The sequence below is a fragment of the Nelumbo nucifera genome, chromosome 6 (assembly GCF_055504915.1).
Source record: "Nelumbo nucifera cultivar China Antique chromosome 6, China Antique-T2T, whole genome shotgun sequence".
Classification (NCBI taxonomy): domain Eukaryota; kingdom Viridiplantae; phylum Streptophyta; class Magnoliopsida; order Proteales; family Nelumbonaceae; genus Nelumbo; species Nelumbo nucifera.
The window spans coordinates 23,579,022-23,595,818 of NC_142654.1; the positions used below are offsets into that span (position 1 = coordinate 23,579,022).

At 39.0% G+C, this 16,797-nt stretch overlaps 1 protein-coding gene and 1 long non-coding RNA gene across 8 annotated transcripts; both read left to right on the top strand.

Moving 5' to 3' along the window:
* Positions 1 to 2,786: 2,786 nt before the first annotated feature.
* On the top strand, positions 2,787 to 6,228 carry LOC104612698 (uncharacterized). 7 transcript variants are annotated; one of them, XM_019200342.2, is made up of 4 exons: positions 2,787 to 2,920; positions 3,109 to 3,285; positions 3,509 to 3,565; positions 4,366 to 6,228. In XM_019200342.2, exon 4 carries the CDS (start codon positions 4,413 to 4,415, stop codon positions 6,090 to 6,092), a length of 1,680 nt encoding a protein of 559 aa, XP_019055887.1. In that variant the 5' UTR covers positions 2,787 to 2,920; positions 3,109 to 3,285; positions 3,509 to 3,565; positions 4,366 to 4,412; the 3' UTR covers positions 6,093 to 6,228. The 7 variants fall into 7 exon arrangements, with proteins under 7 accessions (XP_019055887.1, XP_010278536.1, XP_088745618.1 ...); XM_010280235.2 differs by having other exon boundaries at positions 2,810 to 3,011; XM_010280234.3 differs by having other exon boundaries at positions 3,109 to 3,565.
* Positions 6,229 to 12,352: 6,124 nt separating this feature from the next.
* On the top strand, positions 12,353 to 14,011 carry LOC148790667 (uncharacterized). Its single transcript, XR_016077246.1, has 2 exons — positions 12,353 to 13,121; positions 13,210 to 14,011. It is a non-coding gene; the product is annotated as an uncharacterized LOC148790667 (long non-coding RNA).
* Positions 14,012 to 16,797: the final 2,786 nt, after the last annotated feature.

Genomic DNA, 16,797 nt, shown 5'->3' on the forward strand with positions numbered 1-16,797 from the left:
CATGTTTGAAACTTGGAACCATCAACTAACAATCCCCTGTCCCCTGTCATCATCATCTCTAATTAAATTTGATATTATTTGCTTTATTCATTAGGTGGAGTGGATTAACAATTTTACCTTTTCTTAAGTGCACCCCTCCCTCCTTTCCTCTACTTTTGGTTCTTTTATTTCTCAACCTTTGTCTTGGAATATTTTTCTTTTTAATATATGTAAAATAATGAATATATATTGCTGCTTGGTAGAGTTCAACTAATGTGTATTTATTAATATTAATAGTACGTTAAATCTAAATCTCAACCAAAATTATAACTATTGATACAGGTTGATACACCAAATGGGGTGAATTGGCCTGTATCTTTTTTTACTTTTTATTTTTAAATGTTTTTCCAAATCGATTCAGGGGTTGGTATAAGACATCTCTACCCCTTAACTAGGTCAAACACCAAAATGGTTATTATAGGAGCATATCAGCCTGTATCTTTGGCTGCTTTTATTTGGCACCACATTCTAGATTCCAGTTTATCGGTCTGTTATTTTTTTTGGATATCATATTTTTTTTTTAATAATAGTCGAACCCTTTTTCATATGATTGCTGTAGGGGTGCATCGGAGGGTCACCAATACAATACATATTAATGAATAGGTTGTAAATTTTTAATCCTTAATTTCAATCAAGCATGTTAAAGACATCTTATTTTTCATTACTTCACGCTTTCACAAAATATACTTTTATGACAAATGATATATTCTTCAATTCTGGGGTGTTACGTGGGATATTTTATAAAATTTTATCTTTTACAAAAAATTAATGCAATATATATATATATATATTTATTTAAATAAAAACACAAATTATAGTGGAGGATGTTAGTAATAATGATAATAGCATTAGTTATAGATATAGATATAATAAATAGGGGTTGAAATCTGTGTTCATGGTTGAGACTCGATCTTCATTCACCTACCAAGTATCAACTACCACCCTCCAATATCATCCCCTCTTTTTATTAAAATGGACAAAAGACAAAACATTTCTTGGTGGGGCAGTTGAGGTTTGTGATTTTGCTGTGACGCGACGCCTGACCTACCATATCACATTCACCCACACATGGAGCTTCAGAAAGCTATGCTGATGCTGATGTATTAATTTAACACCCCAAATCATCATCACACTGCAGTGCGAAGCCCTGGCTCTATCCTGTAGTGTAGCCACCCCTTCACGCCATTACACCATTACGCTTGACGATTGCTTGTGGGAGCTCAAGTCACTTCTTTATCCATCTCATTCATCATCATCGTTCATGCCTTATCTCAGTTATATGGAGTTCGTTATACAAATTTTATTTTGTTAATATGTTTTATTTAAAATTATATCTATTGATCAAGTTTCAAAAAATTGATATGTTCCATACGTTGGTAGAGGTGTGTCAGATAAATCGAAATTGTTTTTTTTTTCTTTTTTTATTTTTTTTCTGAACCTCCTTCACTCTCTGAACCAGTCAGACCCCGATACACCCACTATAGGAACGTATCGAAGAGGTCTCGGAATAATACATATCAACCGATTTTGAGCTTGTAAATGTCAAGACTCAAGAGATTTCCTTATCGAAGAGGTCTCGGAACAATACGTATCGAAGAGATTTCCTTATCGACTGAAGCTAAGTGGACGATCCATACAGTCCAAGAAACACTCGGGCCGCCTCTGGATCTGCTTGCTCTCATTATTTATTTCCATCGTACATGTCAGCTCTGTCTCGGACTCTCGGACTCGGAGGGAATTGTGTTTGAATTTTTGGGCCGCCTTGCTAAGTTTTACATGCCTTTTCCTCCGAGTCAATACCATAACGGTTCAACCACTTGGCCCAACCCCGTGATATAATAACTACAGAAAAATTCAAAAAGCTGACAACCTAAAATGATCTAACCATCTGAATTAATAATGGTCCCGATTTGTAACCAGGGTGAGGGGTTAATGGTCCACCAACAAAATTCTTGGATCGTTTGAGCTGAACCACCAGAATTTCCAACCAATCGACCCGATCCCAAAATATGGAACACAAAGTGACAGAGATGGTGGTAGGTAGACCAGTTTAACTTTGGCACGGTCTCAAATTAGAACCCATCTCTGCTTAAAAAATGAATTAATCAGGGCTCAGGGTCCAAGAAATTGGCCTTGGATTCGGTTCGTTCCTGGTCCTACTTTTTGAACCTTGTCATTTGCGCGGCCGACACAACCAACCCAACGGCCCTCCTCTCCAAAGTCCAAACCTATTCTGCTATCCTTCCTTCGCAGGGACTGCGTTTGGAATGGTTACATTCAATTTATTTCATTTTTTGGGGGAGAGCTCATTTTTCAAATATTGATTCTTTGGGCCAAACGTATCCTAAGACTGATGGGCTTGTTTTGGTTTCAAACAGAACAATCGCCCTTTCGAATTATAAACGCAGTGGCATTCTCGTATTTTCATCACTGCGTCCGGCGCTTTTACGGATTTCAGAGCCCTCCTCCCAGGCCCAGCTCCTGCAGCCATTGTCCGACATTTCCACGTGGCAACTATATCGGCCGTAAATGACTTTATTTCCCGTTTTGAAAAGCAACAGTGGTTTCCACTTTCACCACTCCCGAAATCCCACGTGGCTTTTATCCACCGTGGGGCCCGCAGTAACGTAAACATTTTCAAAATAATTACTTTCAAATTTTAACCTTTTCCTGCTCCGAACGGTCGGATCCTCTGTTGCTTCCCCATTTACTGCCGTCCGATCTATGATCATGTTTAACATTTAACCCTTGTACTACACAAACATAAGCTACGCTCTCTGTCTCTAAAGCTGGATGAGAGAGAAGGAGAGAGAGAGAATCTTCTGACAGGCTGAACTTTCCTTCTAGAGAGAGAGGGAAAGAGAGAGGAGATATGAAGAAGGTTTGATTTTTGAATGCGATTGTTTTTGTGCAGTTGTGCTTATTATTATTTTTTATCCTGTATTGATCTGTCCTCTTGCGTTAATGCTCGGGTACTTACCTCCATTTCAAAAACTTCGTCGCTTCTGAGATGATTCTGCTCTCTGATGTATGTTTATTTTAATCAATCCGACCGTTTGATGTCTTCAGGGAAGAAAAAGGAGAGCTCCCTTTCGCGTTTCTGCTGGTACTACTCATGAAACAAAAGCTATCTGCGTCGCCGACTTGATCGAATGAGAAATGATGAGTGACGGAGTGGAGGAGAGTTGAACATCAATCCACCAAGTTGCTTTCCAGAAAAGAGAACGGATTCCTGGGCATCTAAAGGTTGGTCTTTGGAGCTACCCATCGTGCTTTCCTTGGTTGGTTGCTGTTTCGGAAAAGGATTTCCTTTTCTCCTTTCTTTCTTTCCCTTTCTCCCTTTCTTTCCCTCTCTCCGGCCTTCTTTTGCAAAAAATGTTTCTCTCTTTCCTTTTCTTCTTTCTCTCTCACGTTAAGGGTTTCTGTATTTTGGGACTTTGGGTGTTTTTACCATGCAATCGTCTTGCAGACCAGAAAGCAGTTCGGTGCCCTAACCTTTGATGTTTGAGAAGGATAGTTATTTCAGGTATATACTTATTTTTATATTTGTTCTTCCTTTTTTTTTGTGGCTTTAGAGTTGCAGTAAGCTTCTATATTTCACACTCCATAACCCATTCAACTGCAGAAAATAGGGTATTATCTTCCCTTTAAAGCAAATTCTCCACCTCTATTTGTCTCTGGAGAAAATTAATAAGAAAAATGGCGAATTTACACTAAAGAAATGGCAATCCAAGTAGATTCGAACTTGACAGTCTTTTTTAAGAAATCTGTGTCGTCAGATCCTTACGTTGATGGTTTCCTTCTGGGCGTGGTGACAAAATTTAGAAGAGTAAAGGTACTAGGCCTTGTCTTGGTAGAGAGAGACCAGATAGGACTATTTTGCCCTTGAATTTGTTCAACAACTTTTGGCATGAGCGATGAAGAGTGAGTTTCAAAAGGGTGTTTATGTATTTTCACAATGGAAGTATTTGTTCCATCCTTTTCCATTTTCACCAACTGTTAATGGTGATTTCTCTTCTTCTGGAAATCTGGACTACTCTGGATGACTCTTCGTTTAACTTTTCGACAACACCCGTGTGTCATAATGGTACTTGGATTTTGTGGGTCGTAGCCTGATTTCACCAACGATCTATCTGTGATTTCCAAAGATGCTCTGAAACTCCGGATCTTGGCCCCTTCTCCACTGTGCTCTAGCTTTTTAGAATTTATTTCTTATGATTGCAACTGCTCTTCTTATTTATGTACGATCAACCTCCTGCTTTTCCCTTTTTATCTAACAAAACAGCTTTCTCTTCCTTAACTTAGCATCGTTTCTCTGAATTTCAGCTTTCTGTGGCTCCTGTAATACATAGATCAGTATCCACATAGTAGTCATGGTGGAAGATGGAGGAGAAGATGTTTCAGTCGATACCCTGTCGACTGAAGAGTGGTTATCACGTGCCCAGGAGCTTGTGCCGACAGCCTTGGACAAAGCCAAGGCAATCAAGAGGTTCCCAGGTCGCTGGAAGATGATAATTTCCAAACTCGAGCAGGTCCCTTCTCGGTTAGCTGATTTGTCGAGCCATCCTTTCTTCTCAAAGAATGCACTTTGTAAGGAGCAATTGCAGGCTGTGACAAAGACACTAGCTGAGACGATTGAACTGGCGGAGGTCTGCGTGCAAGAGAAATATGGGGGAAAGCTTCAGATGCAGAGTGATCTTGATGCCTTGTCCGCGAAGTTGGATTTGAATCTAAGGGATTGTGGGCTGCTTATCAAGACTGGGGTACTTGGTGAGGCCACTTTGTCTTCGTCCACTGCTGCTAATTCTTCTACAGAACCAGACACTACATGGAATTTAAGAGAATTGCTGGCCCGTCTTCAGATTGGACACTTGGAGGCTAAGCACAGAGCACTGGATAAGCTTGTTGAATTCATGAAAGAGGATGAGAAAACTGTGCTGGCTGTGTTGGGCCGAAGCAATATCTCAGCTTTGGTCCAGTTGCTAACTGCAACATCACCTAGAATTCGGGAGAAGACAGTCACGGTGATCTGCTCACTTGCAGAGTCAGGGAGCTGTGAGAATTTGCTTGTTTCTGAAGGTGTGCTCCCCCCTCTGATCAGGCTGGCTGAATCTGGGAGTGCAATTGGAAAGGAGAAGGCTACCATTTCCCTACAGAGATTGTCAATGTCTGCGGACACTGCTCGTTCCATTGTTGGTCATGGTGGTGTTCGCCCATTGATTGAAATTTGTCGGACTGGAGAATCGGTTTCACAGGCTGCAGCTGCAGGTACATTGAAGAATTTGTCGGCTGTGCCCGAGGTGAGGCAGAATCTTGCTGATGAAGGGACCATAAGAAACATGATTAACCTCCTTGATTGCGGATTGTTGTTGGGTTCCAAAGAGTATGCTGCTGAGTGCTTGCAGAATCTCACTGCTACCAATGATACTCTTAGAAAGTCAGTTATATCAGAAGGTGGAGTTAGGAGCCTGTTGGCTTATCTTGATGGTCCATTGCCCCAGGAATCTGCGGTAGGAGCACTGCGGAATTTGGTGGCTTTGCTATCAATGGAGGAAATGGTTTCACTTAGTTTTCTCCCATGTTTGGTTCATGTGCTTAAAGCTGGATCCTTGGGTGCAAAACAGGCTGCTGCTTCTGCTATTTGCCGAATTTGTAGCTCAGTAGAGATGAAACGATTTGTGGGTGAAGCTGGATGTATTCCTCTTCTTGTGAAGCTGCTCGAGGCAAAGACATATAGTGCACGAGAGGTTGCTGCACAAGCAATATCCAGCTTGGTGACACTTGCACAGAATTGCAGAGAGGTCAAAAGGGATGAGAAGAGTGTGCCGAATCTTGTTCAGTTGCTTGATCCAAGCCCTCAGAACACAGCGAAGAAGTATGCTATTTGCTGTCTCTCGTATCTGTCCTCAAGCAAGAAGTGCAAGAGGTTGATGATCTCATATGGTGGTATTGGGTATCTCAAGAAACTTTCTGAGATGGAAGTCCCAGGGGCCAAAAAATTGCTTGAACGTTTGGAAAGAGGAAAGCTAAGAAGTTTGTTTAGCAGAAAGTAGAGATATAAGTTTCCCGTGTAATGGAATTCTAATATGTAACTTCTACTTGGTGTTTCATCATCTGTATGAAGCAAAGTAATTATAATTAATCTTATCAATGGATGCCAACATGCAACATATCAAAGTAATTATTAAACTTATCTATTATGGTCACTTGGAAACCACCAAGAATGTGAGTTATGTCCTGCTTCATCGTTATCTATCTGAACCAAAGTAATAATTAACTTGTGAAATAGATCCAATCCTTGTCCATCCTGAAATGAAATTACTTATTTTTCATTGCTGTTTAGATAATGAGTTTTCTGCTTCCAGTTAGTAGGCAGGAAAGTTTGAGCATTCCAGTTAGGTGAAAGACTATTCCAAGTTAAATGCTTTGAGAACCGAAATGAAATGATTTTGCTCCACCTGGCATCCAAAAATTCTCACGTGAATTTATGACGTAAAGATGAAAGTTCTCTCTTTATATCTTGTTAGGTGGTTTTTAGTTTTATCATCTGTTTGTTTCACTTCTGAAATATGTTATCTAGTGTCATTTAAGAAATAGACATGTTATCTATGCTAGTCTAATTTTATAGTTTTCTATCTGATCAGCTCGTTCATTTTTTTAAACAAATTTGCCATGTTATATTTGTCTAGTTAGTCTCTTCAGATAGAAATTTACATGCGTATTTGTTGGATTCTGATATCTGATTTTTGTAGCTAATTTTAAACCTTACCCATATTTCTTTCTTTTGTTGTATCTGTTTGCCATTGCAACATTTGTTTCCAAAAGTCGTAAACCATATGATGTCTTAGACATTGTTTGTTGTAGGAATTGTCAGAAGACTGATCCATTAATTGGTGTGAGATTATTTCCAAATGCTATGTTCACTGTTTTAGGAGTTGAAGCAATTTGAGAAACCAGTTGCTGATTTCTTGCTCTGGGAGCTCATAAGATACAATTGGTGATCATTTGTCTTATAGCTGGTGTAAACAATTGTTTATTCTATTTTTTTCTAGTCATAAGTATATGAAGCAACAAATCCAAGCTCTTGAGAAACAGTGGTTCCATGGAGATTATTGTTATTGTAAATTTACTGTCTATAAAATAACCCGACATGGGTGGTTATCACTGCAAAAATCTTAATGTATTTTAGTCACTTTGTTCTGATGATTTTCCATTAAACTGTACCAAATGATATTTACTGCTCACAATGTTAATGCCGTGAAATTTCAGTATTTCGCAAGCTTGGTCTCCGCCTCATATAGTAGAGAATTAAGGAGGAAAGGCCCAACATAAATTTTACCCCACCCTCCAGTTGTAAAGGTGCTTGGAAAACAAACAGGGGAAAATGGACAGGGTGCAATATTTACCTGTTCTGCATTTACACTTCAAATAACTACAGCTTAAAGTTCCAAAAAAATTTGTAATTAACAAAGATGGAAAAGAAAAAAAATGGTGTCATAGTAAAGCCTGTATTTTGCTACTAGTTAGGGCGTCTGGAATTTATGTTGGCCCTATTTTCAGGAGAATTGTGGTGATGGGATGGGAATTTAGGATAAATTTAGATCATTGTAAATCACAAGATGAATAATCAACAGGATTTATTTTCTTGGTGCAAGTATAAATGGCCACTAGTGATCCATGTCTTTCTCATTGCCAGATAAAAAAATATGGACTGCTTGTTCTTGAGCTGTCAAGGATGTCAGTTAGCTGTGCCTAGATAAAACCATCCTTCATCCATTTCCATGGCATATAATAACTGTACACTCCAAACTTTGCAGCTGTTAGGATTTTGGACCTTTTGGTCAGTTCTAACTTTCAGATCAGTAATTTGGAGCCCTTTAACTGAACTAAAATGGCTTATGCACAGAGGAAAGGATGATTTGGGTTCATAGTTTATGTTTGTTCAGATCCACCAGTTCCTTACCCACAGTACACCAGTCGTTGGTCCTGACTCAGAGATGTCATTGTCAGGCCAATTTGTTAAAGGTTGGCCCAACAGATTCCAATTGAGTGTTCAATCAATGAGCCATCCTAGGTTTGTTTATTGCCTTAAAGAATGGATCCATGCACATGCACAGTGCAAATGGTGGTACTCATTCGTCCCTATAATGCCCCATGACTAATGAATTTGATAATAAGTTAGCTCAATGGCAACATCCTGGATCTGGTACAGCAGGGCCTGTCAAAACTGCATCAGATCAGCTACATAACTAACAAACTGCACCCTATTATTTACAGATGGGGAACCCAATATTCCAGGATCTCACGGTCAAGATTAATTAATGATCTGTCAATTTGGCCAGTACCAGTAGATTTAAATGATCTCTCTGCTTTTAAACCCCAAACAAGTCAGGCAATTCAATTAGGAATCACTAGACACAGTTAGAAAGGTTATTTCTTCAATTTGTTCTCTTTTTTGTAATTTCCATCAATGTCTTTTTCTGGTAATCCTCTGATAATTGACCCCTAGAAAACACTGTTCTTACACAGTCAGCTACCACATGGTTTATACAGACCAAAAGGAAATAAAGAAATCCATTCAAGATCAACCCAAAACGTTTCAGGTAGAAACAACAATTGTACCAAACACAACCTGAGACCATCTTTAACAACTTTCGAGTCTCTTTGGATGATGACAGTTCTGCTGCACCGGAGGTCTCTAGCTAGTGGAATGCATTTTCTTGCTGTTAATTCTTCCCCTATCAAGATGGGTACCTCTCCTGTGACATCCTATAGCCTGTTCACCAGATTTTATTTTCACAACAACATCAAAGTTGTCTTTCATACACAACATTGGTCATGGATTTCGATAACCCTTTTATCAGCAGTACCATGGCCAGCTAGTATCACATTCACTTTTTATTTTCTCATTGAATTCGTTGACAGCTATACCAACTTTATTAATCTTTATATATGAGTTGTCCTATTTCCAAAAAAAACTTGTTCACTCCTGTTAATCCAAATGGACCATAGTGTAAAAGTCACTTTTTGGCTAACAATCTTTAGAACTTCTGTTCTCTATTTCATATATGGGATGCAAATTGACATTTGAAAAAAAAGGTGGCTTACTGTTTCCTTCTGAACCAAGCATATTATATATGAAGGGTGAATATTCATTCCTTTTTTTTGTCAATAGGTCTCACTGTAGGAGCTTATTCTGAACTAGAAGACAAAGAAAGACCGGAATTTTGGACCAATTCTACTTTCCATACTTTCTCTAGTAATTTCTCTACATGATTTTGTTCTGTTCTGCTCTACTCGTCAACATTGGGTAACAGGAACCCATCATAATCCATAGTTTGTCTTTGTAGGGTGTTATTGATATAGGGGTGTATTTTATTTGTTTTCATAACTGCTAGAGGTAGCCGATTCCTGGTTATGGGATCCATCTACAATGTTATCTCTTTTTCAATTTGATTAATATCTTGGATTCTAGTAAAATTCCAGAGAGGTTTATCAATTACCCACTTGTCCAAGTTATAAAATTTCATTTCCCGATCATTCCCTATCTGCCATCTCATCACTTTCGTCATGACATCTTCACATTTAAGAATACCTTTCCGTCTCCATCACTTTCGTCATCACTTTATTTTTCAAAACAAATTACACTAACAAAATTAATTAATATATTTCTGATGTAGAAGTTATTTTTTGTTTTGATAAACAGAAACCTTGCATGTTGGTGAATGCCCATTAAATAACCAGATGAAAACATGTTCGTTTTTAGCCAATATGGCAGTTAATTTTGGAAAAAAATACATATATAAAACCAAGAAAATGTTTTCTGTATCTTATTTTAAGAATCAATTTATTATCAAATCAGCTGCTTTTGTTTTGTCTTTGGGACTCACAAGAAGAAAAACAATTCACATTGGAGAACACCCCCCTAAGCTGTTTCTACTAAACCAACATACCTTAAAGAAATGGCAAATACTTCTATGAAGAGATGTTGTGAGTCTTGTTTGAAGAAGTTCCCTCTAAAAATATTCAGAAGTAAAGAAAGTTGCTTGTTCATCCAATTTTTATTGTAGGCCCCCAGTCAGCAACTATAAGTATTGTGATCACTACTCATTCCAAGTAAATGTTTATAAATTGGGCATTTGTTTTGTGATGCTTGTATTTTTAGGCTCTGTTGTGCCCTTAGATTTGGCATAGAATTAAAAATTCCTTGTGGAGAGCTGGAAGTAGGGATTCTGAATTCCACTTTTTGCCTGTTGTTGGGGCTTCATAACAACCATCTATAGGATAAAACCACAAGGTATTTGAAACAAGGGAAATCCAATAACAACAGAAATAATAAAATTTAAGCAATGACAAATAAAAACAAACACCACAAAGAACACAAAGATTTACGTTGTTTGGCATTATTGTCTACGTCCACAGGAGAGACAAAACATGTTCTTCACTATGAAAGAAAATTGAGAAACAATACAAGTACTTCGTGGCTTTCAACCCAAACCAATTCTTAACCCTTGTACATCCGTTCTTCCTTTCCTCTCAACTCAAAGAACAAAAAATAAGAGAAAAGAAAAACAATATTACACTAATAACACATTATCTTTTTTTTTCATGCTCTCACTCTCTCTCACTAAAAAACTACATACAAAAGAAAGCTTTTATATGTAAAATCTCTTTAACCTAAAGAGGGACCACACCAATCATTAAATTAAAAGGCAATCCAATGGTTGTAAAAAAAAGACACGATCCCAACAATCGCTACCTTGGCTTATTTTTCAACTACTTTGGAGATCTACCGTTTGCACCTCCACCTGTTTGCAAATACCGCAAACCTCTATTAACCTTGTAAAACATCACCACTTACACATAACTTGAATCATTAGGTCTTGATTCCACTTGATTCAAACAAAACGACCAATGTACCTATGTAACTATGTCCAGGCTAACAATCATAGTTAACTCCAGAGAGGGACTTGGATCCTTCTTCTCTTCATGCAAGAATCTTTCTCTCACCATCATCTGTACCTTGGATACTTGTAATACTTGTCTCCTCTCTATCCACAAAAGAGACTCTCCGTGTGACGATACTACCTTGCACACTCCATTTCTACATCCCATTGAGGTATTGGGAACCACTGTACTCCCAACCAAATGATATAGGCCCTTGCATTTTCTCCTTTCATCAGGACCATACCGCCATGTGTGATTTTCATGGCTCCACCTGCAACAAAGACTTTGCAGCCTTGGAATTTAACCGGTTTAGTGATATTAGATTCCTACTCATTTTTTAGACATTCGCAACACCATCCAAATTGTGAACCACTCCATCAAACATTTCGATTTTCATTGTCCCAACACCCGTGATGTCATATGTACACCCATCATCCAAGGAGACAAAATCTGTCTTTCTCTCTTGAATGGTATCAAAATATTCCTCCATGGAGCAAATATGTATAGAATATTCAAAATCTAAAACCCACTTATTTGGAGAAAAATTGCACATACCTTCGGAGACCATGAGAACGTCTCCATCATCATTCGATGCAATTGCCACATTCCAGATTCATCCCCACTCATGTTTCATGAAGGATAGTCTCTCTTTATGTGACCAAATTCCTTGAATTTGTAACACTATACTTTGCCCTTTTCCCTAGCCTTAGATCTAGACCTACTGCTCCCAAATCCCTTGTCAAATGACCTTTCCCTTCCGATCCATTCCCTACATAACCAATGCAGAATCTTGCCCATTCTCATACATGGGCTTCCTCTTAACCTCATTAGATAGAAGAAATACAATGACATCTTCCAATTTCATTATATATTTTCCGTACAACAATGTTGTCACCAAGTTTTTATACGAATTGGAAAATGAGGAAAGAAGAAAAATGGCCTTGTCTTCTTCCTCCACCTTGATATCAATTTTCCCTAGTTGATCTAAGATACTATTGAACACATTTAGGTGTTCTAGGAGATTCTCACCTTCTTCTATCTTCACCCTGTACAACTACTACTTTAGATATAGTTTTGTGGTTAAGTTTTTACCCAAATAGAGTTTCTCCAACTTGTCCCACAACTCTGGTGTGGGAGCCTTATAAACCCAAATAGAGTTCCTATAGAGTTCCTCACAAACACCTTATAAACACAAATATCGAAGCTTTGATACGACTTTGTCGGGAGCCTGACAACAACCACTCATAGGATAAAACTACAAGGTATTTGAAATAACAACCAAGGGAAATCCAATAGCAATAGAAATATTGAAATTTAAGTAAAGACAAATAAAAACAAGTACCACAAAGAACAAAGGCTTATGTGGTTCGGTCTTACTGCTTACGTCCATGGGAGAGACGAAACATGTTCTTCACTATGAAAGAAAACTGAGAAACAATACAAGTACTTTGTGGCTTGCAACCCAAACCGACCCTTAACCCTTGTATACCCGTTCTCCTTTTTCCTCTCAATTCAAAGAACAAAAAATAAGAGAAAAGAAAAACACTCTTACACCAAAAGCACCTCCTCTCTTTTTTTCACGCTCTCATTCTCTCTTACTAAAAAACTACATACAAAATAAAGCTTTTATATATAAATCTCTTTAATCTAAAAATGGACCACAAAAACAGTTAAGATTAAAAGGCAATCCAATGGTTGTAAAAATAAGACATAATCCCAACACGTGAAACCAAAAATTGCAACTTTGACATAAGGACTCTACTGGATATATATTAGGGGTTCTAGTAGATAAGTGCAACTTTTTTTGCCCTGAAAATCAATAAAAGACCATATTTTTATAAAATAAGAAAAATAAACTAATTTTTCTTTTGAAAAATATCAAAAAAGGGCAATGACATCCTTTGTATTCATCATCCTCCCTTATCTGCTAGAACCCCACAAATAAAGAAGGTCAAGCAGAATCCCTTTTCGTCTCCCTTTCCTCCGCCTCCTCTTACTCGTATGCGTCGCCGCTACCGTCACCACCCTCGTCAGCGGAACCGACCACATTGTCAGAGCCAACCGCGGCTGGAACCCTGGAATCAACTATACACTCTGGGCCAACAACCACGCCTTCTACATCGGCGACCTCATCTGTAAGTGCCTCCCCCCCTCCTCGCAATCCCCGATAAAACCCCATCTTCAGATCTCACATTCGGGTTCTCTTCTTTTATATCACAACAGCTTTTAGGTACCAGAAGAATTAGTACAATGCGTTCGAAGTGAACGAGACGGATTATGACAACTGCACCACTTATGGAGCTGTTGAGAATTGGAGCAGCGGCAAGGACTTCATCCCACTTGACAAGGCGAAACGTTATTACTTCATCTGCCCCAACGGTTGCTATAACGGCATGAAGGTCTCCGTCCTCGTTCACCCTCTCCCTTCGTTGCCGACAGTTGCCGTTTCTTCTAACCATTCATCATCCCATGACAGATCCAGCCAAGATGTCTTCCGGCCGGGATTGTCGATTCTGGGGGCTCTGCGGTTTCGTTTGCCTCCATCTGGGTCTGAATCTAACTGGGTCCAGCTGGTTTAACTTCGCAGGAATTCTCAGAAGCGCAAGCCACCAGGAGGCGACGGCTATGCACGGAGGTGGTCGGGAATTCACTTGATCGATCGTTGTTGCAGTCATTGAAAGCTGAAGATGAATCACCAGATCTGCAGAGGGAATTCCGGCCTCCATCACCAGAGCTCAGCTACTTCATCAAATGTTCGGCCGGCTACAGAGAATTCGAGAATCGGGATTCCTTCAACTTAAAATGAAGTTGAAGATTCTTTAGAGCGACCTATTCAAGCAAAGACGCTTCCGTCGCCCAATAGTTGGAAAGGGAGATAATTGAGAGCGAGAGAGCAAAGAACGAAGGGGCATAGGAAGACGATGAACAGTGTCATTGCCCTTTGTTTATATTTTTCAAAAAAAAAAAAACCTTATTTTGATTATTTTATAAAAATATTATCTTTTATTGATATTCATGCTAAAAAGTTGCCTTATCTGCAAGAAACCTTAGATGAGTGATTAGATGGGAATTTTCAATCTTGCTGAATGATATTGGATAAAATAAAAGAAGCCACCATTTGAACAAAGTTTTTCTCAATGAAACAAAAATCATAACCCTATAAAACGTCAAGGAAATTATTTCCCTTTTTAAAGAAATAAAAAAGAAATCGGGCTAGCGTTTCTTGTCTCATTTGGTAGACTAAAGATCAACCGGACAAGTTGGTTGATTTTAGTGGGCCTCACATGAATATTTTTAGGCCCATGGGCACTCCCCACTACGTTATTGCACTCGTCCATGAAGTCCTCACTCCTCGCCGGTATATTCATGAAAACAACTAGCATTTCTAAAAGGGTCATGATTTTAAGGCCCATGGGCTTCGTAACTGACAATTCCAATAGCTCGATACAAGTATAGCAAAGAGTTCTCATTCTTTTGAAATCTCAGTATATTGTATGTTTTCTCTAGGAGTTTGGGGGTTCCTTTTTCAACTACAGTAGATTTCATGAGGGAGGACATAATGCAAGTGGATTTTTTGCACCTCCATTTGGTATTAATGCATTGACATGAATGCAAATTTGTTCAAATAGGAGGATGCAAACTCGGTTCAGTTTTGCACTAAGAAATTTAGAGTGTCTTGTTTGGTTGTGATGGGTGCAAAGTGCAAACATGAATCTCAACTCCAGAACCCATCTATTTTACATTGACAGACTTTGAATGCAAAATTTTGTTCCCACCTTTTGGAGGTAAAATTTTGTTCCCTTTTTGAATGCTAAAATGGTTGAAAAAATAAATTTATTTTACATTTGCACTCTTACCAAATGCAGCTCAGCCTCCATTTGGGAAGAGTGCAAATACAGTGTTTAGAAATAGTGTATACAAGGTCTTGCACTGAATATATTTGTATTTGCATTACTTTATATTCACATTTTGAAATGTTATTGCAGGTATCCACATTTGAATTGATATCCCGTGAGCTTTTACATCCCAAACCATATAGTATTGCACCTAGCAAATTCATAACCAAGCAAAGGGTATTTTGCATCCAAATCCCATCACTTTGACTGAAATTTCTGTTATAAGCATTCGTTGGTGATGAGGGGTGATTTGGCCTGACCTGATAAGTAAAGGACACGTGGACATGACCTGCCTATTAGGTGATGACTCAGTGCCTCCGATCACCTCGGTGGATTGGGCCACCTCGGATAGCACCTAAGCCTGGGAACCTCGGATGACCAAATCTGCCGAAGTGACATGTAGCAAATTCTAGAAGCTCGCCAACTGTCTCTAAGCCTTTCGGGTCATACCGCGCAACCATAGGCCTCATCCTCATCCCGCCCGAATTGGATGGAAGCGATGAGCCTTATCAGCCAGCACATTATTCACCTTCCAGAGCGGAACGGACTCCTGCTGCTCAGGCCGAAGATCTCGGAGAGGTTTCGTAAGGCTTACGGCAATTCAACTATATAAGGGCATCAACCCCTAAGACTTGGGTACGTGTGATTAAGTACATTTTAGCTCTCAAATATACTGATTTCCAGCTTGCAATTCACTAATAAGTACTGACTTAAGCATCGGAGTGACCTCGTCGGATTAGCCACCCCGGGTATTCTGATCCATCTCTCTTACAGTTCGATCGATCCACTTAGGAAATGACATCGGGCTAGCCTTCCAACTATGAGCATTTAGATTGCGTTCCATCAATTGGTATTCTCATTTTTTTTTTAAATTGTCATCTGATTGCTGCCATGAATTTAAAAGAAGAAGAAGAAGAAGAAGAAAAAGAAGAAGAAGAAGAAGAAGAAGAAGAAGAAGAAGAAGAAGAAGAAGAATTCTGAGCATTGAATTCCTTGACTCATCAACGGAGACCACCTTCGAAGCGGTAGGGATGCATAGGAGGGAAATGTGAAACGAACACTTTGTGAATCTGAAAATCAAGCTTGTATTGAGCTAATTAAGCTTCCTCCCGCTTATGGGGTGCCAATGGATCATGTTTGGGTTGTTCAAATCAAAATTAATTTGAACGGTTGGATAGACATAAGAGATTAAATTAGACCAGTCTAGAGTTAATAGATAATAGTCCAAAGTATTTTATTGGATTGGATTGGACCTGGTCAGTCTGTAATGGATTTATATTAGATTGGTCGGATTGAATCAAGGTTCAAAGTATTAACACGTATCGGCCGATACGTATCATTTCGGGACCCCTCCGATACGCCCCTACAGTGGGTGTATCAGAGGTCTGACCAGTTCAGGGGATGGAGGTGCCCTAAACCGGCCCCCCTGAACCAATTGCGAAAAAAACAGGTATCAAAAGCTGTATCTATTCGCCCGATACGCAGGTATGGGCGTATCGGGCATATCGATATTTTGAAACTTGAATTGAACCAATATCTATTCCATTGACAGAAGATAAGAGTATGGGTGTCAATAAACTGGCTTGTGTTGGACCTAATCTAAAATTAAAACTAATTTGTACAAATTGAATGGCCCAAACATTGAATTGGAATATCTGGTCTGTTGACAGCTCTACTCCCATCCAGAAAGCTCTAACTTTGTTAGCTTCCACGAGTGGTACGTTTTTCACCATGGTATCCACAAGGGCTCCGCATTGTTGATCACATCACCGTGTCTCATCACGATCATGTTTGACGTTAAGGAAAGAAATGGATCTTGGTGTTGGTGGTGGCTAACTTGACCAAAGGGCTCAACAATGAGGTCATCATATTATCCATACACCCTGTGTATCGGTAGACGTATATAAGATACGAT